Source organism: Scyliorhinus canicula, chromosome 4 (genome assembly GCF_902713615.1).
Source record: "Scyliorhinus canicula chromosome 4, sScyCan1.1, whole genome shotgun sequence".
Classification (NCBI taxonomy): domain Eukaryota; kingdom Metazoa; phylum Chordata; class Chondrichthyes; order Carcharhiniformes; family Scyliorhinidae; genus Scyliorhinus; species Scyliorhinus canicula.
Genome location: NC_052149.1, coordinates 94,276,202 through 94,301,059, shown reverse-complemented (window position 1 = coordinate 94,301,059; position 24,858 = coordinate 94,276,202). Strand labels below are relative to the sequence as shown.

The 24,858-nt window shown below is 49.9% G+C and overlaps 1 protein-coding gene across 17 annotated transcripts in view; it reads left to right on the top strand.

The window, feature by feature from the left end:
- Nucleotides 1–24,858, top strand: part of ptprc (protein tyrosine phosphatase receptor type C) — a 452,107-nt gene that overhangs the window by 353,799 nt on the left and 73,450 nt on the right. For all 17 annotated transcript variants that reach the window (XM_038794843.1, XM_038794839.1, XM_038794836.1 and 14 more), the window contains 2 exons: nt 98–229; nt 17,081–17,248. In XM_038794843.1, the coding sequence (XP_038650771.1) occupies nt 98–229; nt 17,081–17,248 (300 nt within the window). The remainder of the gene's footprint in view (nt 1–97; nt 230–17,080; nt 17,249–24,858) is intronic.

The following is a 24,858-nucleotide window of genomic DNA, read 5'->3' as shown; positions in this document are numbered from 1 at the left end:
ATGAGTCGATTGTGGAACCAGTGAGTTCAAACCCTGCTTAGAAAAATAGACAAACTAACTGTAGGATTGCTAATATTGCATTGTTTAAATTTTATAGAACCGAACGAGCCAACATTTGAATTGGCATCTAAAGAAAAGAGCATTGATGTGACGTGGAATTTTATTGTTACCAAACAAAAAGCAGTAACGTCCGTCAAAATAACTTGCAGCCCTGAAGTTAAATATGAAGGTAAGAAACATTCTTACTGTGGCCTATGCAAGTAGCAGCAATGGTAACTTGCAATAGAAGTTCAATATTTGAAAATCGTATTGACTAAAATTTGCTATACTCGAGAAACAAGCACCTCCTCTTGGAGATTTCCACGTTTTTGGAGGTGTGAGATGGAAGTGGCATGGGGCTTTCTACAGGACATCTGAGGCCTGAGTGAACAGGGCAAGCAATTGTGTCTCCCCTTAACCAACCATTTGAAGGATTATGAAATTAGCAGCATAGGAGGTGTAAATTAGAAGTATAAAATCAGTTAGGGAAAAAGACAAAGCGAGGTAAAAATGAAGAAAGGGAAAATACAAAAAAAAAGTTTTAATTTCAACAATTACATTTTGAGAAACGAGACCTTCCACTTGAAATAGTTACTTCTTCGTGCCAGTTTAGGATAACTGCAGTTATTAAATTATCACATTATCAAAATCCCAAGGCCAGATTTTAGCCCTGCTGCCCTAGTGGGTTTTGAAGGTGGGGGTGGGAGGGGTTTGGGAGGGTGGGAGGGGGGTGGTGGCAACACAGATGCAATTTTACAGTGGGACGGTCAGGAGCTTGGACAGGAAGCCCCCGCAGGCCCCTGTTTAGGCATTTAAGTGGCCACTTAATGGCCTTTTCCAACCCATCCTCACTTTTTAGGCTGGCGGCTGCTTGATAATTGATGGGAAACGGGAAAGGTTCTCACCCTTCAAATCAGGCAGAGTTCTGAAGTTTCGGAAATCGAAATAGAGGGTCCCCTGCCCTCTACACCCCTCCCTGGCCTTTCCGTCAACATTGAAATGGATCCGACCTGCTGACCTCCCACAGCATCCCTGCCTTTCCCTCCCCAGCTCATTACCAGCTTCTCAAGGGTAATTAGGGATGGGCAACAAATGCTGGCCTAGCCAGCAAAGGCCACATCCCGCAAAAAATAAATTAAAAAAACCCTGGTACTTAAGTAATGTCCTCGGACTTGGTCTCCGACACGGTTCTGCTGTACCAATTACAGCCACTGCAGTGCTGTGCCTGGAGGGCTCAGAGAGCTCTTGGTCGATCTCAATTCCAATTGCAGATAGGGGCCCTGCCTGCTGCCAATCACAGCTGTGTTGAGCAGGAAATGGCAGAAGGCCTATCAGGGTCATTCCCACCAACCCTTCAGATGACCGGCACCAAGCATTTGCCATCCTGAAAATTAAGGTCCATGTGGTAAGTCATTATATCCAATTCCCTTTGGAAATTTGCTATAAAAATCTACTTCTACCACCCTTCTTTCAAGCAGTGCATTACTATCATATTAATTGCTCGCAGAAAAATAATTTTCTGCGCCCTCCTCTGGGTTTTTTGCCAATTATCTGAAATCTGTGCCTTCCTATTACCAACACATATGCCTATGAACATTCTTATTTACTGTATCAAAATCCTTCATCATTTGAAATGCCTCTGTAATCCCCCATTAAGCTTTTGGGAAAGCTGGGATTCTCCTGAGAGAAGTGCCTTGGAAAGTTACAAGTGCTTTAGAAATGCGGCATGGGAGTGTGGTGAACGTATTGTACCATTGTACCAACCATTCACCACTGTATCACATTGTGTATTACATTGTATCATGCTGTTGCCCATGTGGGCTCCACCTATGGACCATTGTACTGTACTACATGGAATGAATCATGTTGGTGCCCTTGTGGGCTCCGCCCCTGGCTGCGGCCACTTGAGGAGAGGTAGAAAGAGCAGCTGCCCTGTAGGGGGCTCTCAGTAGCAGAGCAGTCGCAGGCAGGCACTGTTCTAGTCGATTAAAGCCACTGTTCACTTCAACTCTCTGTCTCACGTGAATTGATGGTCGCATCAATTTAATCGACTACAACACCACAATGGAATCAGCCCTCAAACCTGACCGACTGGAACTCGACCCACATGTCGCAGAAGCCAATAGATTTTTTTCACACTGGCTCCGATGTTTCGAGGCCTACCTCACTGCCTCCTCCTCGCCCTCCGTCACTGATGATCAGAAGCTGAGCCTCCTCTACGCCCGGGTGAGCCATCGAATCTCTGTACAACTCGAGGAAGCCTCCACATACGTGGACACCCTCGCGATGCTGAAGTGCCTATACGTAAGGCCGGTGAACGAAGTGTCCGCATGGCATCTCCTCACCACTCACCGCCAAACCCCCGGAGAATCGCTGGAGGAGTACCTATGCGACCGCAAAGTCCTTGCGCGAAGCTGCAACTACCAGGCCGTGACAACATATGGACCTCGCCATCCGGGACACCTACGTGGCTGGAGTGAGGTCCAACTACGTCAGACAGCGCCTGCTCGAGAAAGGCGCCCTCGACCTAGATGAGACTGTAAAACTGGCCATCTCCCTAGAAGTAGCGTTCCTAAGCCTCAACATGTTCTCGTCTGATCACGTGGACCCCCGACCAGAAAGTACCTCAGGCCTGTGCCGCACGGCTGCCCACCCAACCCGGGGGCCTACCCTGCTATTTCTGTGGCTAGCACCAGCACCCCAGGTAGTGCTGCCCAGCTCGGAATGCGAACTGCAGCGACTGAGGCAAAAAGGGACACTTTGCCACAAAGTTTGCCTGGCCAGGTCCAAATCCTCCAAATCACAGGCCCGACTCGCGGACTCACAGGCCCGCGGACCCCGCAGTGTGGCTGCGTGCCTGCCGGCTCAGCCCCCTTTGGACCCGTCATCTGCCTCGTGTTGTCCATGGGGGCACCCATCTTCAACTCAGCACACCATGTGCAACTCATGGCCGTCACGCTATCTTGGCCGTCGTCTCCCACGTGGCCCACCACGTGCAACTCATGGGGTGCCATCTACCTCGCCGACCGACACGTGCGACCGATGGGGCCGCCATCTTGTCTGCCATCTGCAACGCCGCCCGACACGTGCGACCGATGGGGGCAGTCATCTTGGAACCACCCTATCACCTCTAACCACGCCGGCTACCCGCAACTTGGCACGGTCACCCTTGACCAGTCACGACCAAAACACCTCCGGAACTTCACGATGACCGTCCGGGTCAGTGGACACGAAACGCCTTGCCCGTTTGACTCCGGGAGCACGGAGAGCTTCATTCACCCTGACACGGTAAGGCGCTGCTCACTCCAAATCCTCCCCGCACTTCAAACAATCTCCCTCGCTTCTGGATCGCACTCAGTGCAGACCCAGGGGTACACTGTCGTGAACCTCGCGATACAGGGCGCCGAGTACGCCAATTTTAAACTATATGTACTCCCCGGTCTCTGCGCTCCTCTCCTGTTGGGACTGGACTTCCAGTGCAACCTCAGTCGCCTAACCCTGAAGTTCGGCGGGCCCCTACCCCCACTCACTGTACGTAGCCTCGCGACCCTGAAGGTCGACCCTTCCCCGCTCTTCACAAATCTCACCGCCGACTGTAAGCCAGTCGCCACTAGAAGTAGGCAGTACAGCATCCAGGACAGGACTTTTATCAGGTCCGAGGTCCAGCGACTCTTGTGGGGAGGGATTATCAAGGCCAGTAATAGCCCCTGGAGAGCTCAGGTGGTGGTCGTCAGGACCGGGGAAATGAACTTGATGGTTGTAGACTACAGCCAAACCATAAACCGGTACATGCACCGCGATGCATACCCCCTCCCCCGGATAGCGGACATGGTTAATCAGATCGCTCACTACCGAGTCTTCACGGTGGATCTGAAGTCCGCATTCCACCAGCTCCCAATCTGCCTGGAAGACCGCCACTACACGGCCTTTGAGGCAGACGGCCGCCTCTTCCACTTCCTCCGGGTCTCCTTCGGCGTCACAAACGGGGTCTCGGTCTTCCAAAGAATGATGGACTGAATGGTGGACCAGTATGGGTTGCGGGCCACATTTACGTACTTGGACAACGTCACCATCTGCGGCCATGACCAGCAGGACCACGACGTAAACCTCCAGAAATTTCTCCAAACCGCCTAAGCCCTCGACCTCACTTATAACAAGGAGAAATACATTTTCCGCACAAACAGACTAGCCATCCTCGGCTATGAAAACGGAGTTCTAGGGCCCGACCCCGACTGTATGCTCCCCCTCCTGCAACTCCCTCTTCCTCACTGCCCCAATGCCCTGAAACGGTTCCTCGGGTTCTTTTCCTCTTACGCCCAGTGGGTCCCCAACTATACGGACAAAGCCCGCCAACTAATCAAAGCTACCATCTTCCCACTGGCGGCCGAGGCAGATATTGCCAAAGCCGCGATGCGCGCGGTGGACGAGTCCGTCCCCTTCCAGGTGGAGAGCGACGCATCAGAGGTCGCCCTCGCCGCCACCCTCAGTCAGGTGGGCAGGCCAGTAGCATTTTTCTCCCGTACCGTCAACGCCTCAGAAATCCAACACTCCTCAGTCGAAAAAGAAGCCCAAGCCATTGTGGAAGCTGTGCGGCATTGGAGGCACTATCTCTCTGGTAGGAGGTTCACCCTCGTCACCGACCAACAGTCGGTAACCTTCATGTTCGACAATACACAGCGGGGCAAGATCAAGACTGATAAGTTCTTGAGGTGGAGGATCGAACTCTCCACCTATAATTACGAGATAGTGTATCGTCCTGGGAAGCTGGCCTGTCCCGTTGCACGTGCGCCAGTGTGCAAGGTGACCGACTCCGGGCCATCCACGATGACCTCTGCCACCCGGGGGTCACCAGCCTTCTCCACTACATCAAGGCCCGCAACCGGCCCTACCCCACCGAGAAGGTCAGGGCCATGACCAGGGACTGCCAAATCTGCGCGGATTGTAAACCGCACTTTTATTGACCGGATAAGACCCACCTGGCGAAGGCAACCCAGCCCTTTGAGCGCCTCAGTATCGACTTCAAAGGGACCCTTCCCTCTACCAACCGCAACGCATATTTCCTCAACCTCATTGACGAGTTCTCCCATTTCCCCTTTGCAATCCCCTGCCCCAACATGACCGTGGCCACCGTCATCAAAGCCCTACATAGTACCTTTACCTTGTTCGGTTTCCCCACTTACGTCCACAGTGACCGGGGCTCCTCGTTTATGAGCGACGAGGAGTACCTGCTCAATAAGGGCATCGCCTCAAGCAGGACTACCAGTTACAACCCCTGGGGAAAAGGACAGGTGGAGAGGGAGAACACAATGTTATGGAAGGTCATCCTCCTGGCCCTACAGTCTAGGAATCTCCCAGTTTCCCACTGGCAGGAGGTCCTCCCCAACGTGCTCCACTCCATTAGGTCCCTCCTTTGCGCAGCAACGAACGAGACCCCTCATGACCGGCTGTTTGTTTTCCCCAGGACGTCCACCTCCGGGGTCTCGCTTCCGTCCTGGCTGAAGACACCGGGGCCCATCCTACTCCGCAAACATGTAAGGAGCCGTAAGTCCGACCCCCTGGCCGAGAGGGTCCAGCTCCTTCACATCAACCCCCAGTAGGCATACATAGAACACCCCGACGGCCGTCAGGATACGATTTCCCTCCGGGACTTGGCACCCGCAGGCTCCCCTACCGCCACTCCAACCTACCCCCCCCCCCACCCCCACCCCCCCCCACCTACACTGACCAGCGCCCCCGCCCCTACATGGCCACCACACCCCCTCCTTTACTCCTTCCCCCCTTCGCCGACCCACAGGAATGAAGCTCCTGAAGATATGTTCTCAGAGTCTACGCCTGTGCCCGCACCGACGGGTTCACCACCCATGCCCGCACCGACGAGTTTGACACCGGGCCCGCTGCGGTACCAGAGCTCCGGGGATCACAGCACACGATCAGGGCACCGGACAGACTGAATCTGTGAGCCCTTCACCCCCGCCGGGCTTCAATTGTTTAACAGGGGGTAAATGTGGTGAGTGTATTGTACCATTGTACCAACCGTTCACCACTATATCACATTGTGTATCATTCTGTTGCCCATGTGGGCTCCACCTATGAAACATTGTACTGTACTACACGGAATGTATCATGTTGGTACCCTTGTTGGCTCCGCCCCTGGCTCCGCACCCTTGAGGGGAGGTATGAAGAGCAGCTGCCCTGTAGGCGGCTCTCAGTAGCAGAGCAGCCGCAGGCAGGCACTGTTCTAGTCGATTAAAGCCACTGTTCACTTCAACTCTCTGTCTCGCGTGAATTGATGGTTGCATCAGGTAGCCCAATGGGTAGCATTGTTGCTTCACAGCTCCAAGGTCCCAGGTTCGATTCCCGGCTTGGGTCACTGTTGGTGCGGAGTCTGCATATTCTCCCTGTGTCTGCGTGGGTTTCCTCCAGGAACTCCAATTTCCTCCCACAAGTCCCGAAAGATGTGCTGTTAGGTGAATTGGACATTCTGAATTCTCCCTCAGTGCACCCGAACAGGCACCGGAATGTGGTGACTAGGGGCTTTTCACGGTAACTTGATTGCAGTGTTAATGTAAGCCTACATGTGACAATAATGATTATTATTATAATTCCTCCTTTCATCTTCACTCTGCTGGTGTACCCATAATTTCCTCCTGACCAAGAGCTGGAGAGCACAAAGCTGCATGTCAATGTGGCATTGACACATCAAGTTGAAGCTTTCCTCCATCCTATGGCAGTCAGAGTATCTAAGCCATTGGTTTGGGCCAATTATTTTACATTGATTTCTCCATTTCCTTTTCTATAACCAACCTTATGATAGAGAAAATACTGGAAAATCTCAGCAGGTCTGGCAGCATCTGTAGGGAGAGAAAAGATTACCCTTTGTAAAAGCTGGTTCCAGTATCCGCACTAATTTGCTTTTAAACCTTATGATACAATGATCACTGTCCCCTAAATGTTCTCTGACTGACACTTTAATCACCAGCCTACCTGATTTCCCAAAACGTCCTTACACATTGGAGTAAAAACATACCAATTTACAAAATTCTCCTTAAGAAGCCCTTGCCCCACTCTGCCCTTTAAACTACTATCATCCTGGCCTATATTAGATAATGAAACTCTACCATTGTAATTACTATAATTCTTGCACCTCTCTTGTCAGTCGCTTGCCATTTTTTTTTGTCTATATCTTTCGGAATAGTTAATGGCCTTTAGAATACACCCAGCAATGCAATAGTACTACTGTAGTTTCAAACCAAATAGATTCTGGCCTTGACCCCCATTCTCACTCCAGCACTGTAATATTCTCCTTCATCAATGCTGTCACTCCTTTTTTCTCCTTCCCTTTCTCTACTGGACAGTTTGTATCTAGGAATATTTAACATCCAGGCTGACCCTTCTTTAAAGCAAGGGGCGAAATTCTCCGACCCCCAGCAGGGTTGGAGAATCACCTGGGGCCGCCGAAAATCCGGCCCCCGCCTTGGCAGAGATTCTCCGCCACCCGGGAAGTGGCGGGGGCGGGAATCACGCCACTCCGATCGGCGAGGCCCCTGTGGCGATTCTCCGGCCCGCAATGGGCCAAAGTCCCGCCGCTGGGAGGCCTCTCCCGCCGCTGAGGTTTGAACCACCTCTGGTGGCGGCGGGATCGGCGGTGCGAGTGGGCCCTCGGGGTCCTGGGGGGGGGGGGCAGGGGCCGATCGGACCCCGGGGGGTGCCCCCACGGTGGCCAGGCCCGCGATCGGGGCCCCCCGCTCAGACTCCGGGCCAGTGCCCTGGGTGCACTCTTTCTCTTCCGCGGCCGCCACAGCCTCCGCCATGGCGGAAGCAGAAGAGAAACCTACATCGCGCATGCGCCGTTGGTGTCGTCAGCGGCAGCCCCGCTGCCGGGGTGCGCCGGTTTTTTGCGCCAGTCTTCTGGTGCCAACCGCTCCAGAGTGGGGCTAGCCCCCAAAGGTGCGGAGAATTCCCCACCTTTGGGGAGGCCCGACGCCGGAGTGGTTGGCGCCACTCCCCTACGCCAGGACCCCCCCGGCACGCCGGGTAGGGGAGAATCCCGCCTCAGGTCTGTCATTGCCACAAAATCATGTTCTTATTTGGATATCTATGCCTGCAAATCACTATTCTTATTTCCTGTATTTCATACATTCACAGTAAACCTAACGCAATCTTCGAAAACGGTGCTTTGTACATGTCTGCCCTTTTCCCTCAACCGATGGTTCTGCAACCCCCCCCCCCACCCCACTGTAGTTGACAGGGCACTCAACCGTGTCCAATCCACCTCCCGCATCTCTGCCCTCACCCCTTCCTCTCCTTCCCAGAACCATGACATGACGTCACTCTTCACCCCACCAGCCTCCACATTCAAAGGATCATCATCCGCCATTTCCGCCAAATCCAATGTGATGCCCCCAATAAACACCCCCACCTCACAGCCCATCAGTACTCCACAGGGACCGCTCCCTTCATGACACCCTGGTCCACTCCTCCATTGCTCCCAACCCTGAATCACCTTCACACAGTGTCTTGCCGTACAATTGCAGAAGATGCAACACCTGCCCCTTTACCTCCCACCGTCCTCACTGTCTTACGGCCTCACACACTCCTTTCATGTGAAGCAGCATTTCACTTGCACCAATGCCAATTTGGTCTACTGTATTCACTGCTCTCAATTTGGCCTCTTCTACACTGGGAAGACTAAATGCAGACAGGGTGACCGCTTTGCAGAACATCTTCGCTCCCTCTGCACACATGACTCCAACCTTTCATAGCTTGCCGTTTCAACCCAGCACATTGCTCTCATTCCCACATGTTGCAGTTCTCCAGCGATGGCCAATGCGAATTGGAAGGATAGCATCTCATCTTCCGATCAGGCATGCTACAGCCTTTTGGAATCAACATTGAATTTAACAACTTTAGATTGTGAACTTTCCTCTCCATCTTGACTCACCTTTCTATTTTTTAAAAATGTCCTTGGTTTGTCCCAATGCAAATAACACCCCCCTCGCCCCCCACACACACAACTCACACACACGGACACAGTGCCACCTGTCACTTGTTGTTCAGTTTTGCTTTCATTGAACACTGATCTTTGTTTTCCTATTATGCCATCTTACCCTATTGGCACCATTATAGAATCATAGAATTTACGGTGCAGAAGAAGGCCATTCGGCCCTTCGAGTCTGCACCGGCTCTTGGAAAGAGCACGCTACTGAAACCCACGCCTCCCCATAACCCAGTAACCCCAGATAACCTTTTTGGACACTAAAGGCAATTTATCATGGCCAATCCACCTCAGCTGCACATCTTTGGACTGTGGGAGGAAATCCATGCAGATAGGGGGAGAACATGTAGACTCAGCACGGACAGTGACCCAAGCCAGGAATCGAACCTGGAACCCTGGAGCTGTGAAGCAACAGTGCTAACCACTGTACTACCGTGCTGCCCACTTCTTTAGCACTTCCTTAGTCCTTAATGCCACCATTAACTCCCTTTGTCTTGTGTGTATAACATCTTTGTCAATCTCTCCTTAGCTCTGATATATCCCTGACCTATTCTTCCCTACCTCCTCCACCCCCCTCTCCAACTATAAATCATCACATTTCAATCCGTCATCAGTTCTGCTCAAGAGTCATCTTGACTCGAAACATTAAGTCTGTTTCACTTTCCACGGATGCTGCCAGACCTGCAGAGTTTATCCAGCATAATCAATTTTTATTTCATATTTCCAGCAACTTTGGTATTTTGCTTTTATTTGTGTCTAATTTAAACATGATTACGTTTCCTTTTACTCTGCTTCACCTAATGCCTCAAAATTCCATACTCCAATGGTATTTATCTCTCCCAATTCTCTGTGCATCTTGTTTTTCCTCTCTAACATTACCTCCTGGTTCCCACACCCCTGCCAAGTTAGTTTAAATCCTCCCCAATAGCACTCCCAAATCACCCTGTGTCCCAGCTTTATTCAGATGCAATCGGTCCAGTAGATACAGATCCCATCTCTCCCAGAGCTGGCCTCAATGCCATGGGAATGTAAAGCTCTCCCAATTTACCAGCCACACATTCATCTACTCTACCCTTCTATTTCCATATTCACTTACAGGTGATATCGGGAGTAATCCAGAGATTACTACCTTTGAAGTTCTACTTGCTAGTTTAATTCCTAACTCCCTAAACACTACAGGGAAAGCTCATTCTTTTCACTATCTTTGTTGTTAGTACTGATAGGGACCATGACTGTTCACCTTCTCCCCTCGGTGTTCTGTAGCTGCTTTGTAATATCCTTGACCCTTGCACCAGAGAAGCAACATACCATCCTGGATTCTTGCCTGCGTCTGTAGAAATGCATATCTGTTCCCCTAACTATTGAATCCCTTATTGCTATTGCTTTTCCAGTCTTCCTCCTGACCCTCTCCTGCTGAGCTAGCCATCATGCCAAGGATCCCAAGTCCCCAAATCTGTTATGATTATGGTGGGAAACCCCCTATGCTGATGGGCAAGGAGGGATGAAGTGGCTCCCTCTCTTTGGTGAACCACTTCAGTTAGTCACATCCCTTGTGGATACCTTTTCCCAGTTTGAGTGTACTTGTGCTTTACAAGGAACCAATTTAACTAGCTTTCTTGAGTTCCAGAAAGAGTGGGTTTATTAGCTATCAAAACAGGAGAAAAATGCTAAAAACATCTGCACATACATACAGATTAAAAATGAGAAGTGAGTCCAAAAATAAAAGTTAAAGCAAGCTACAAATCGGTCTTTGGCTTGTTTGCGAGGAGAGGACGGTGAAAGATTTTGGCTGTTAAGTTGAGTAATTCTGGTGATGTTGACTTTAGCAGTTGAGAAGTTGATTTGGAGATTCTTGGTTCTGTAGGTGTGGTGAACCACTGTGCACCTGTATTAGGGGATGTACGGTAGGACCTGCACTACAGGTTCGCCGGTAGCCCCTGCCGGCTAGCTCCGCCCAGAAGGAGCCGTATAAATATGCGTGACCTCCACCTAATCAGCCATTTTGCCAGCTGCAGTAGGAGGCCACGCATCTGACTGTAATAAAGCCACAGTTGTACCAATCTAAGTCTTTCGTGCAATTGATCTTGCATCAATTAGCGAAAGGATTTGTCCTGTTTCATTTAGGACTGTGGATTTGCTAACTCACCAGCAATCGGAGAGGGAGAGACCACTTGCAAGCAGCAAGGATGCCAAGTGAACGTTCTTTAGTTGTGACACTTCAGAGCAGACACCAATGCAGTGGGACTATAACACCAGATTAGCACACGGATCAGTTTGCAGTTGGTTTTCAAACCAGTTGCTATCGTATTCCTGGATGCAAAAAAGCCACAAATATGTCTGGGAAATAGCTTACAGAAGGTGGTTCCTGCTGAGATGGTATTCCGCTTAGATTATCTCCATAGGAGGTGACAGTTCAGTTCCTGCATTTCCCTCTTCTTTTTAAAAAAAATGTATTTTATTACAAACTTGTATCAAAGCAGGTTACAGCAAGTAAACACCCCAGGAAACATACTTCCCAACAATCAATTATACAGTCTGTAAACATTTTTCCCCTTTTTCACCCCCTCCCCCCCTCCGCTCCCACCCCCCTCCCCCCACCCCCGTGCGATGAACAGCTCCTCAAACACGGTCACAAACATCCCCCACCTTTTCTCAAACTCCCCTGCTGAGCCCCTTAACTCATACTTTACCTTCTCCAACCGCAGGTAGTCGTACAGGTCACCCAACCATGCTGCTACCCCCGGTGGCGATGCCGACCGCCACTCCAGCAAAATACGACGCAGTGCAATTAGAGAGGCGAAGGCCTCGACATCGGCCTTCCTCCTCTCCATGAGCTCCGGCTTCTCTGAAACCCCAAATATCGCCACCAAAGGGTCCGGGTCTACTCCCTCCTCCACTCCCCTGGCTACGACAGTAAACACTCCCGCCCAGAACCTTCCTAATTTTTCGCAACTCCAAAACATGTGCGCGTGATTCGCTGGCCCTCACCCACACTTCTCAAATTCATCTGCTACCCCTTGAAAGAACACACTCATTCTCACCCGAGTCATATACACCCTGTGCACCACCTTAAACTGTATCAGGCTCATCCCTGCACAAGAGGAGGTCCCGTTTACCCTTCACAATGCCTCACTCCATACTCCCAAATTGATCTCCCCTCCCAACTCCGCTTCCCATTTCTCCTTGATCTTCACCACCCACTCTCCTCCCTCCTCCCCAGCCACTTGTATATATCCCCAATTCTTCCTTCCCCTTCCACATCCGGAAGTAGCAGTCACTCCAGCAGGGTGTATCCCGGCAACCGAGGGAACCCTCTCCAGAGCTGTAGCGCAAAGTCCCTAACCTGCAGATACCTGAACTCGCTATCCCATGGCAGCTCTACTCTCTCCCTGAGCTCCTCCAGACTGGCGAACCCTTCCTCCAAATCCAAATCCCTCACCTTGACCAGCCCCACTTCCCTCCACCTCCTGTATACACTGTCCATCCCCTCCGGCTCAAACCCATGATTCTCGCACAGCGACGTTAGCACCATCCCTTCCATCCTAAAATGCATCCTCAGCTGATTCCATATCTTCACCGTGGATTGCACCACCAGGCTCCCTAAAGACCTACTCGGAGCCATTGGCAATGCTGCCGTCACCATAGCCCTCAAACTAGACCCCTTACAAGATTCCTCCTCTATCCTAACCCACTCTACCCTTTCTCCTTCCCACCACTGCCGCACCTTGTCCACATTCGTCACCCAATAATATTGAAGCAAGTTCAGCTACGCCAACCCCCCCTGCTGCCTCTGCCTCTGTAGCAGGGTCCTCCCCACCCTCGGCACCTTCCCCGCCCATAAAAGTCTGAGATGATCGTGTCAACTTTCCGAAAAAAGGCCTTTGGTGTAAAGATCGGGAGAGCCTGAAAGATAAAAAAGAACCTCGGCAGAATATTCATTTTCACCACTTGGACCCTCCCCGCCAACATTAAGTGTGATGCATCCCACCTCTTAAGATCCTCCCTGGCCTCCTCCACCAGCTTCATTAAGTTCCACTTATGGAGCCCTGTCCATTCCCTCGCTACCTGAATTCCTAAGTACCTAAACCTATCCCTTGCTTCCGTAAATGGCACCCCCTCCTAAATGAGTCTGCTGTCCCAGCTCATTCACTGGGAATACCTTACTTTTCCCTACATTCAGTTTGTATCCCGAGAATCCTCCAAACCTCCCCAGCAGGCCCACAATCCTTCCCATACACTCCCACGGATCCAAAACATACAGCAACCGGTAATCAGCATACAGCGACACCCGATGTTCCCTCTGTCCCCTCCTAATCCCCCGCCACTCCGCCAACCCCCTGATAGTCATCTGCAACAGCTCTGTGGCCAGCGCAAACACCAACGGCGACAGTCGTCATTCCTGCCTCATACCCCTGTGTAAGTCAAAGCTTTGTGAGCTCATATCCTTTGTCCCCTTGGTGCCCGGCCCAAACCCAAACCTTCCCAAAACTTCGAATAAGTACTGCCAATTCACCCACTTGAATGCCTTCTCTGCGTCCATGGACACCACCACCTCCGGTACCAGAGCCCCCGACGGATTCATCACCACATTCAACAGCCGTCTTTTATTACTCGTGATCTGCCTGCCCTTCACAAAGCCTGTCTGATCTTCTGCAACCACCCTCGGGATACAATCCTCCATACTCCCCGCCAACAACTTCGCCAATACTTTCACAACCGTGTTCAATAGTGATATGGGTCTATACGACCCACATTCCACTGGATCCTTCCCTTTCTGGGGGTTTAGTGTGATTACTGCCTGCTTTATCATCTTCGGTAACTTCCCCTTCTTCAGTGCTTCATTAAACACCCCTAATAGATGTGGTGCCAGGTCCGTTGCAAATTCCTTATAAAATTCCACCGGGTACCCATCTGGCCCAGGGGCCTTCCGCAACTTCATACCCCTGATACTATCCAGCACCTCCCTCAGCCCCATGGGCTCCTCCAATGCCTGCCTCTTTGCTTCTTCCACCTGGGGAAATTCCAGCCTGACTAGACACTGGCCCATGTTCCCCTCCTCTCCCCCTGGATCCGCCTCATAAAGTCGCTGGTATTAGTCCCTAAATGTCTCATTTATCTTCCCTGACTCCGACACCACATCCCCAGCCCCAGTCCGTAGGTTCAATATTTCCCTGGACGCAGCCTGCCTCCGCAGCTGGTGTGCCAGCATGCGGCTCGCCTTCTCCCCATACTCGTATTGCACCCCTCTTCCCTTACGCTGTTGCCCTACCGCCCTCCCCGTTGTCAGCCTGTCAAGCTGCCCCTGAAACTTTTTCCTCCTCGCCAATCCCTCCACGGTGGGCACCCTTGAATATTCCCTGTCCACCTCCACTATCTTGCTCACAGAACGGTTATGTTCCGCCCTCATTTCCTTATCCGCTCGAGCTATAAGCAAAATAATTTCTTCCTGGACCACTGCCGTCACCTTCCGAATCTGATTCAACTCCACATACTCCTTAATCGCCGTCCGCACCTTATTACAAAACCCTTCATCCGCCAACACTACTGAATCAAACCTCCACCCCAGCCTCTGCTCTCGTCCCGTTCTGAACCGAATCTCCAGCCAGTGGGGTGCATGGTCCGATATAACTAACCCCGCATACTCTGCCCCCTCCACCCCAACCAACTCCTCCCCAAAGGCAACTCCCAATGATCTCCCCCCATGCCCCCCTCTCCTCAGCTCAAGGAAGAAAGGTCCGTGCTGACCTTACCCTCCTTCATCAAAACAAGGATTTCTCCTGAACTCCAGGCAGCCTTCTCCAAAAGCAAACAATGGGCTGCACGGTAGCACAGTGGTTAGCACAGTTGCTTCACAGCTCTAGGGGCCACTGTCTACGCCGAGTCTGAACATTTTCCCCTTGTCTGCGCGGGTTTCCTCCCACAGTCCAAAGATGTGTAGGTTAGGTGGATTGGCCATGCTTAAATTGCCCTTAGTATCCAAAATAAGGGTAGGTTGGGTTACTGGGTTAGGGGGATAGGGTAGTGGTGTGGGCGTAAGTAGGGCGTTCTTTCCAAGGGCTAGTGCAGACTTGATGGGCCGAATGGCCTCCTTCTGCACTGTAAATTGTTAAACACAAACAGTCCCATAAAACTGGAGGGGGGGATTGGAACATCCATCCCCACATAAACCTTTCACCCCTACAACTCCTTACAATCTCAACATTATACAGCAAACAACCCCCACAAAAAAGACGAAAATCCCGAAACCCACTTCAAACACGCTCCCGCCCATTACAAAGTGCCAGCACCCCGGTTCCCAAGCATTGTACACTCAGTTGTCCCCCAGGTTATGCTCCTCAATGAAGTCTGCGGCTGTTTCTCGGTTCTCGAAATAATACTCCCGGTCTCCAAACGTCACCCATAATTTCATCGGGTAGAGCACCCGAAACCTGATCTGCCACCGGTATGGCACCGCCTTGGCCTTGTAGATACCTGCCCGCCGCTTTGCCAATTTGGCTCCGTTGTCCTGATAGATTCGGACGTTATTTCCCTCCCAGTCATAGGTACGCTTCTCCCTGGCCCATCGCTGAATTGTCTCTTTCTCCACAAATTTGTGGAATCTCATGATCACTGACCGTGGCAGCTCCCCAGCTCTAGGCTTCTGCCTCAGGGACCTATGCGCTCAGTCCACGTCATGCGCCTTATCTAGCACCCCTTCTGCCACCAGCCCCGCCAGCATCTTTGAGATGTACCTCGTGGCACTCACACATTGCATTCCTTCAGGCAGGCCCACTATTCGCAGGTTCTACCTTCTCAAGGTATTATAGAACATAGAACATAGAACAGTACAGCACAGAACAGGCCCTTCGGCCCTCGATGTTGTGCCGAGCAATGATCACCCTACTCAAACCCACGTATCCACCCTATACCCGTAACCCAACAACCTCCACCTTAACCTTACTTTTTTGGACACTACGGGCAATTTAGCATGGCCAATCCACCTAACCCGCACATCTTTGGACTGTGGGAGGAAACCGGAGCACCCGGAGGAAACCCACGCACACACGGGGAGGACATGCAGACTCCACACAGACAGTGACCCAGCCGGGAATCGAACCTGGGACCCTGGAGCTGTGAAGCATTTATGCTAACCACCATGCTATCGTGCTGCCCTGGAAATGGAAGTAGGTATTCTCCTGCTCCTCCACCAATGCCTTCAACGTTTTACAAAGGTCTCCTAGGAGCCCCACCTCCACCCCCAGAGCCACCACACGATCACTGTGGCTCGAGATCACTCCTTCGATCTCCCGAATCTGTGACCCCTGCACCTCCAAACAGCTCTCCGTCCATTTGAGAGAACTCTTCAGCGGTGCCACCGCTTCTTCAATGGTGTTTGCGTGATCCTCACGCATTTCTTTCCTCTGTTAATGGAATTCCACCTTGACAAAAGCCATCAGCTCATCCATCTGGGGCCTTCCAGCTGGTATCAGCCCTTTCCATGCCTGCATGTTTACTGTGGGTGGTGCATTACAAGCTTGTTCCAACTTTTCAGCCAGATCACTCGCTGTTTTCTGCCGGGTCTGGTAACCAGCAGACATTACATACCCGGGGGAAACAACTCCAACATTCACCTACGCCTTCTCATTCAAATTCCACCCCACCTTCGGTAAAAAGAGCATCTTTTCTGTGACTTTAAGCAGGAGCTGCCCTGTATGTGACAACTCACTCCATGGTCACACCCGGAAGTTTGCATTTCCCTCTTCCAGTGAAATGTCTTTGCCTGGAAAAAGGGGTGATGATCTATTGTCTCTTTCAGGATTGTGTGTAATCCACGAGGAATTTGCGCAGGTGGTTGTTTTGCATTCTCAGACAGTTTTCATATTCACGTCCTATTTTAATATATCTCATTTAAATGTTCAGTATATCTGTACATAATTTAGGTCTGCAATACGCTGCCAAGACACGTTAAATTATGACGTATCATAGAATTGCTGCAGTTTTTCGAAGCATGGTTTTCCAAATTCAAGACTTCAGCGGAATAATGAAGAGGTATTCCTTCTTTTACAGATAGAAACCAAGAAGTAAGAAGTGATACTGTCAGAAGCGGAGTACACACATTTTACAATCTGACTCCGTATGCAAAATATACAGTAACTGTTAATGTCAGCAATAAGTGCACAGAAGGAGGAGTTTTGTCAAATTGGTTTACAAAACAAATTGAGACTCAAGTAGGTGGTAAGTATTCCAGTAATAACATTATTGTAATTATTATAATCAATACTGTTGTTTCATTAAAAGCCATGAATAGATTTTATTTCTTGGGTTGACTCTTGGGCTGCTCCTGGGATTGGGAAGGAAGGGCGATGGGGGAACTTAATTGAGTGGGAAGCCAAATGTTAGCTCCACGATGTTGGGATGAAACTAAGTTCAGGGAAATTTGATGCTGGCTCGAGCTTCTTGACGGCAAGCGTCGGGCAGCCCTTTTGTGTTCATTTGCATAGGGTGGCATGGTGGCACAGTGGTTAGCATCTCTGCCTTACAGCTACAGGGACCCAAATTCAATTCCGGCCTCGGGTAACTGTATGGAGTTGGTACTTTCTCCCCGTGTCAGCGTGGGTTTCCTCTGGGTGCACTGGTTTCCTCCCACAGTCCAAAGATGTTCAGAACAGGTGGATTGGCCATGATAAATTGGCCCTTAGTGTCCAGTAAATGTTAGGTCAGGTTACTGGGTTGCGGGGATAGGGTGGAGGCGCGGGCTTAAGTAGGGTGCTCTTTCCAAAGGCCGCGTGGACACCTCCTGAATTGGAAATTCTATGATTCTTTGAAAACATGCTCATTAGAAGGAAATCTCACCAGAATTAAATTCCCCTTCCCAACTAAATTATCCATGAGTGCAAAATACATGTCTTCAGATTGATGACTGTATTTAACTGTCGTGTGGCAGGTGAGGAAGCGTACTTGCTGGAGTTGGAGTGAGTGGCTGCTGCTTTTTCCTCCTGAGGAAGAGTTGTTCAATGAGATAATGGTTGAGTATGGTTGGCATCGGTCTGAGGACACAGGACAGGGAAGCTGGCTGAGGGAGAGAGTCCGAGACAGGCATGGGTATGGGTCGGTATGAGGTGTCGGCTCAGAGGGGGAAGAGACATGTGGAAGGTGATGGTTATAGAGTTAAAGGTAATGGAGGAGAGGAATGTTTATATTGGGTTGGTCAAGGGTGATGGGGAGGGTTTTAGTGGGTGACAGGGTGAGGGTGGAATGTAGAGAGTGCACAACATGGGACATGCATCACTTTAAAAAGTCTTTACAATATCACACGGCCATTCTGAAATTACGATCAGTGAAGTGGGAGTATGGTCTTTTCAGCTGGGTGGAGTTAAACGTGAGCACAATTGGCCGAATAAAGGATCACCCGAATTATCGTGAATCAACTGGATGAGAACCGTGCTCAGTTGTGTTCCCCCATCACCCTTGACTGTACAATCAGCCTCTGAGCACTGTGGCCTGATCCACCAGCAAGCCCCCAGAAAGGTGGGGAATTCGAGGAGGGAGTGCATTGAGCAGCAGCTTCTGTTGACCAAAGCAGGGAGGAAGGGAAGAAAGGAGGTAGTTTTCTGCACCCCAAGCTCTCCAGCAGGGGTGGAGGGAGGAGATGGGGATGGGGTGGGGGGAGGGGCGGGGAGCAGGGATCAGACAGCAGAGTGAGGTCCACGGACCATGCAGGGAGCCTCAATGCTGGAGGACTGCATGTCCAGAATGATTGTGAGAAGATCAAGGATCACACGAGGAGGGGTATTGCCGTGGTCCTGAGACTCAAGGGGAACTGAGGGAAGCTCAAAGATGATGGAGGTAGTGCATGGGATCATAGGTGGCATGTTGAGGGTTAGGAGAGAGGGTGTCAAGAGTGCTGGTGTGGAATCTTGAGGATTCCTTGATGGTTGGCCATTGCCGAAAAAGGGGTGAGTGGAACTTATCTGAAGGCCAGACAATGGGTCAGACTGAGGTTTGAGGGTGATGGAGGGAGGAACGAGTTCCTCCATCAATAAGAAGAGATTTTAGCATTGATCCTCCAGGATTTGACAGTGTGGTAGGTGGAGGCCACTCTTTATCTGATGCTAAGAATATGGCTTCCTGTTGGGCAAAAGTGCTCAGGACAGGATGGAAGACAACCAAGAATATACTGACCAGGCTGATCCCTGCAATATATTCACAGATTACCTCAGACAGACATGATGATGGGGCAAGTCAACTCCGCGTTTATGCCAACTTTGGTGCAGCCGTGGAGGCACTGGTAGAAAGTGGCATAGGACATGGCAGAGGAGTGGCCAGAGCAGCAACAGGGAGAGGCTGCAAAGGGTAAAGCAGAGCTGGGACCAGGGACAGTGCAATGTTGAGCATAGGCATGCAATTGGCCATGCATCTACCTGGGGATGTCTCAGCCATGATACAGAAGTGGCTTAGGATGTCACAGGATGCGATAACTCACATATCCTGGCTGCTCCATCCAGGCATGTGTCTAACTGGGAGGCAATCCAATGACATATGTTAAAAGTTACAGAGCCATCTTCATCAGTGGCTTTTTTCAGGGCTGCACTAGGAACATGTGCAGAATATCCCAATCTGCCACACACGAGAGGCAAAAAAAGGCTGAGGGTGACTGTCACATTGACAATCACTGGGAGCATCCAGGAGGTGACAGATGCACTCTTCAAAAGGGCAAATGAATTTCTAAAATTCAGTACAGACCCCCAAGCACCAGGCATTGAGAGCTGTGGAATTTGAAGCAATTGTAGGACTCGCACAGTGTAGAGTGCAATTGACTGCACATATGTGGCTCTGAAAGCTGCCTGGGATCAGCCTACTGCATTGTTTAACATAAAGATGTTTCACTCTCTGAATTTACAACTGCTCTGTGATCACAGAAAACAGATCCTTATGTGTGTTACCCAGGGAGCTTTCATCAAGTTTAATTCCTGAATGGCTCCCAGGTAACACATGCATTTGCTCCACCTCATTAACTGGAGGATTGGCTTCTTGATAATGGGGAACACCCACAGAGGACCTGGCTGATGATGCCAGTGCAGAACCCGCAAAGTGCCATCTTGCAATTTTCCCTTGAAATATTCAGATCTGTCTTTGAAGAATATTTTCAGTGTCTGGATTTGGACAAAATTAAGAGATTTGAAGTGGATTGAAAGGTTTCCTCAATGCAACTCTGCAAAATGCACCCTTGAAGGATATTCTGTATCACTGTCAGCTGCTCACTGTGCAACCTAGTTCTCCAGAGTAGAGTAATGCTGGAACCAGAGGATGACACCGTGTGAGATGTGTCCTCATGGGGAGGGTGGGAATGAGGTGCCAGCCAATAAAGATGGTGCTGTGGGGCCCAGTCTCCCAAGCGGAGGCAAGCCTATGAGGGAGACTCTCAGTTCTTAGATCAGCAGACATTTCACGTGAGGTCAAGTGCAGGGGGAAACGGCAATGAGAGGTTCTCTCCTCGATGTGGCCTTTCTGACATTCCAGAAGAGGCTGTTAGCATCTCTCTGTCAGGACAAGATGTCAGGTCTTCTGTCACACAGCGCTTACCTTTACACACTGTCCATGATTTTGATTCCACATCTGCTCATTGCTAACTGATGCACAAAATTAAATGCATGAGTAACTATACATTGTATCATAAGCCCATTCACTCTTGTAACACATTAAAGGTTTGTGCATTTAAAATTATCAACACCTACTGAAACCCCAAGTGCTATTCCATGCATTTACTTATGGTTATTTCTAAAGTGTTCCCTCTTGTGCCTGTAGAAGGTCTGGGGGCAGGCTGCTGCCTATCGTGTTCCAGCACATCAGATATCTGTGTCCTGTGACTTCTGGTGCTTGAGTCCTACAGGGAACAGCACATTCAGAGCGACCTGTATCTATGATGGGCTGCCTTTAGGTATCAGATCAGGGATAACTTCCAGTGCTGTTATGTAGGGGGAAGACATGTTCGAGGTGGCTCCCGCTGGAGTATTGCACTTTTAGCCCTTTCCTTTTAGTTAAGCAGGTATTTTCTTTAGAAAACCCTCAGAATTAATGGGATAAAAATCCAATCTCAATGAAATGCCCTGAAAAACCAAGGCGAAAAAAGGCAGATAGAAGTTCATCGACTGAATTGGAGGCCTCTCAGAGCTCGTCAACGGAAAAGATGGCAGAGGCAGCCTTTGTGGCTCTGGCTATTCCACTAATGGCCGAGATGCTTTCGAGTACGTTGTCGAAATAATTCAAGAAGCATTGACCATCTGTGTTGGAGGACCTCCACAGATCAATGGAGGAGGCCTTGACCCTCATCAAAACTATCCCCATCTACCACCAAAAGTGTGAAGGCAGGGAGTGGTAGACGAGTGTGAGAAATGTGGGCGAGGACCAGCAAACCAAGTGCCTTGGGGTTGTAAGAAGTTGGAGAAATGCTGGGAGGGGGTGTTTGGAATGCTAGCAAAGATTGTGGGTGCAAACGTCGGGCCGGATCCTATGGTGGCGATCTTTGGGGTATTGGAAATGCTGGAGCTGATGGAGGGGAAGAAGGCCGATGTTGTGGTCTTCGCTCTCTGGTTGCCAGCGAAGAGTTTTGCTGGAATGGCTGTCTAAACGCCACCGGGGTTGGCAGGCTGGCTAGGGGACCTGTACGACTTTCTCTGGTTGGGAAAGATTAAGTTTGGATTGAGGGGATCAGCGGAGGGCTTGATATAAAATAGATTTTGTTTTTAAAAAGGGGTTCCGTTTTCTGCCACTAAAATTTTGGCCCACCCCAATGGCAGCTGTTAATGTCTGTGGCTCTCTGGCGGGCACTCCAGGGGAGGGGGGCTCTGGTTAATACCTATGCTCCCAATTGGGACGATCCTAACTTTATTATTTGCTGGCTTGCCTCCCTGATTTGTGTTCGCATAAGCTTATTTTGAGTCGGGACCTAAATTGTGTTCTGAACTCTAGTCTGGATCGGTCCAAGCCCAAATCTCTGACTCCATCGGGGTGGCCAGAGCTTTGATGTTTTTCATTAAGAGGGTGCCCCGGGGTGGGGATGGAGTGGGGGGTTGTGTTGGACTCATTGGCATTTTTTGCATCCAGTTGAATGAAGAGTTTCATTGTTCTTACATGTGCATCAGGTATACGCGCATAATTTGTGATGGATAGGTGTCTCTTCCATTCTGTGGTGGTGGCTGATTACTCAGCAATTGAGACATCTGACCAGGCCTCGCACTTTCTTGATTTGTCACTAGAGTCAGGCCCCTGCCAGCATCCGCCATGGAGATTGGATACGGCATTATTAGCGGACAAGAAATGTTGTGAATGCATATCCATTGCCATTGGGGGAACATATACAATTTAATAAAAGTGAGCCGATCTCACCTTCCACTCTGGGGAAAACCCTTAAGGTGGTCCTCGGGGGAGATTACCTCCTACAAAGCGCACATGGTGAAGACAGCAAGGGTGGAGCAGCAGAGGCTGGTGGACACCATTCTTGAGATGGACCACCAGTAAATGCCCCAAACCCCAAAGTTGTTTGCAAGTAGGAAAAAGCTGCAGATACAGTTTGAGTTATTGCCAACAGGCAGAGCGGTGGGCCAGCTGCGATCCTCAAGGGGTATGTTTTATGAATATGGGAAGAAGGCCAATCGCCTCTTATCTCACTAACTGAAGCGACAGGCGGCTTCCCGGGAGATTGTAGAGGTATGTAAGTAGAGCAGCAGCCTGGTTTCCGCCTTTCCTCCGGTCAATCTGGTTTTTGAATTGTTTTATCGTGGCCTCTAGCTGAGAGAACGGTCATGAATTACTTTTAAGACATCTTCTCCATCTGAGCAGTGGAGGGGGAGAGGAACGATGAGTTGGGCCCAGAGGAAATTATGAAATGCATTGGGTTGATGCAGACTGGTAAAGTGCCTGTCCCAAGAGGTTTCCTCATTGAATTTTATAAGAGGTTTGCGGAGGATGTGGCACCTTTAATTATTGAAATGTTTAATGACTCCTTAACCCAAGGTTTGTTGACCTCTACCTTCACACAGGCCTCTATTTCCTTGTTTCTCAAGAAGGACAAAGACCCAACGGAATGTAGGTCACATGGACCTATTTCACTCTTAAATGCGGATGTTAAGTTACTTGTCAAAGTGCTAGTGCTGCGGCTGTAGCCCTACACTCCAGAGGTGATCTGGGAGGATCAGACAGGCTTCATTAAGGGTCAGAAATTGTTGGCCAATATACACCGCCTGTTAAACGATGTCCTTTTGCCCTCATCGGGCAACTGAACCGGAATTGATTGTTTCTCTAGATGCCGAAAAAGCATTGTATAGTGTGGAATGGGAATATCTGTTTCAGATTCTTGGGATGTAGATTTGGCCACAAGTTTATCTCTTAGATTCAGCTACTGTATAGTGCCCCCACTGCTAGTGTTCGTACAAATACTCTTAACTCTGGTACTTCCCGTTGAGTAGGGGTACAAGACAGGGATGTCCACTGTTTCCGCTCCTGTTTGTCCTGGCAATAGAACCGCTTGTTAAGCTTGAGGTCCTCTTAAGTGGAGGGAATAAATCGGAGGTGGGTGGGATGGAGGAGTGGAGGGGGAGGGGGTGGAGCATCGGGCTTCCCTTTACGCGGATGACATACTTCTCTATATTATGGACCCAGTACTCTCTATGGCAAGATTATGAAGCTGCGTGTGAGTTTTGGCTCCTTCTCTGGGTGCAAATTGAACGTGGACAAGAACAAATGCTTCCCGGACAACCCTCCAGGGAGGAGAGGCCAACTGCGGAGGCTTGGATTATCAGCCTCGCTGGTGCTTCAGACAGGGGTGAAGGCCGATGTCCTAACCTTCGCCTCATTAATAGCCCAGGGACAAGCTCCGCTTGGGTGGAGGTCTCCTATTCTGCACAGTTCCTCAGCTTGGTTGGGTCACTTCATGTCCTTTTCATATTTGGAGAAGGTTCAGTATACCAAGGGGTCGGTAGAAATCTTCTACCTTACATGGCAGCCATTCCTTTCCTTTTTAAGGAGTTAGTCACTGTCAACTGTTAGATGGGTTTTGTTTAGTTTTTTGGGGTTGTTCTTTTATTGGAAAACTCTGGTTAATTGTTTTGTATGATTTTGTTTATTCTGAAAGTTTTTTTATAAACATTTCTTTTGAACTTGTCAGCTCAGTTTCAGCTTTGGTGTCACTGTCAAAGGGAGATTCAATCTGTTCTTCCTCTGCTTCCAACAATGGGTTGACGCGTGGCTAGCCCATCTCACCCATCCATCTCTCCACACATTTCATGGATAAGGCCAAACTGTGGAGGTCTGTGTGCACCTCCTGCATCTACTCGATGCTGTGCTCCATGTGTCTCTCCACAAAGATCACCACTTTCTCAATGTAGGATACCATGTGACCACATGCTAGACAAATGGTGCAATTTATGGTAGGAAAGGGCTCCTCCATTTTTTGGCAATAGGATTGCACTGTAACTGAAAACTCCAATAGATCTTCAAACATTTGACACTGCTCCTGAAATATTTGTTGTTTTGCTGACGACACCCAATGATTGCCATGAGCATGAAGCTGAGTATACAAGTCCGCTCCTTACTCTTCTGACCAGAGGTGGCTTAAGCTGTCACTGTCTCTGTTCCCTCCTCCTACATGCCTGTTTTGTGCTCACCTGGTCTCCGCGAGCAACAAAATCCAACATACTGAGTGTATTTTGCAAGATTTAGGGTTTTGAGGCTTGAAAGTCCTTCTAATGAAATTAATTCTAAGGTCCACACTTTTAATTTCTAACACATAAAACAGTTGTGTTTGACCCACAAAATATGAATAACTGTAATTATGAATCAAGTAGAAT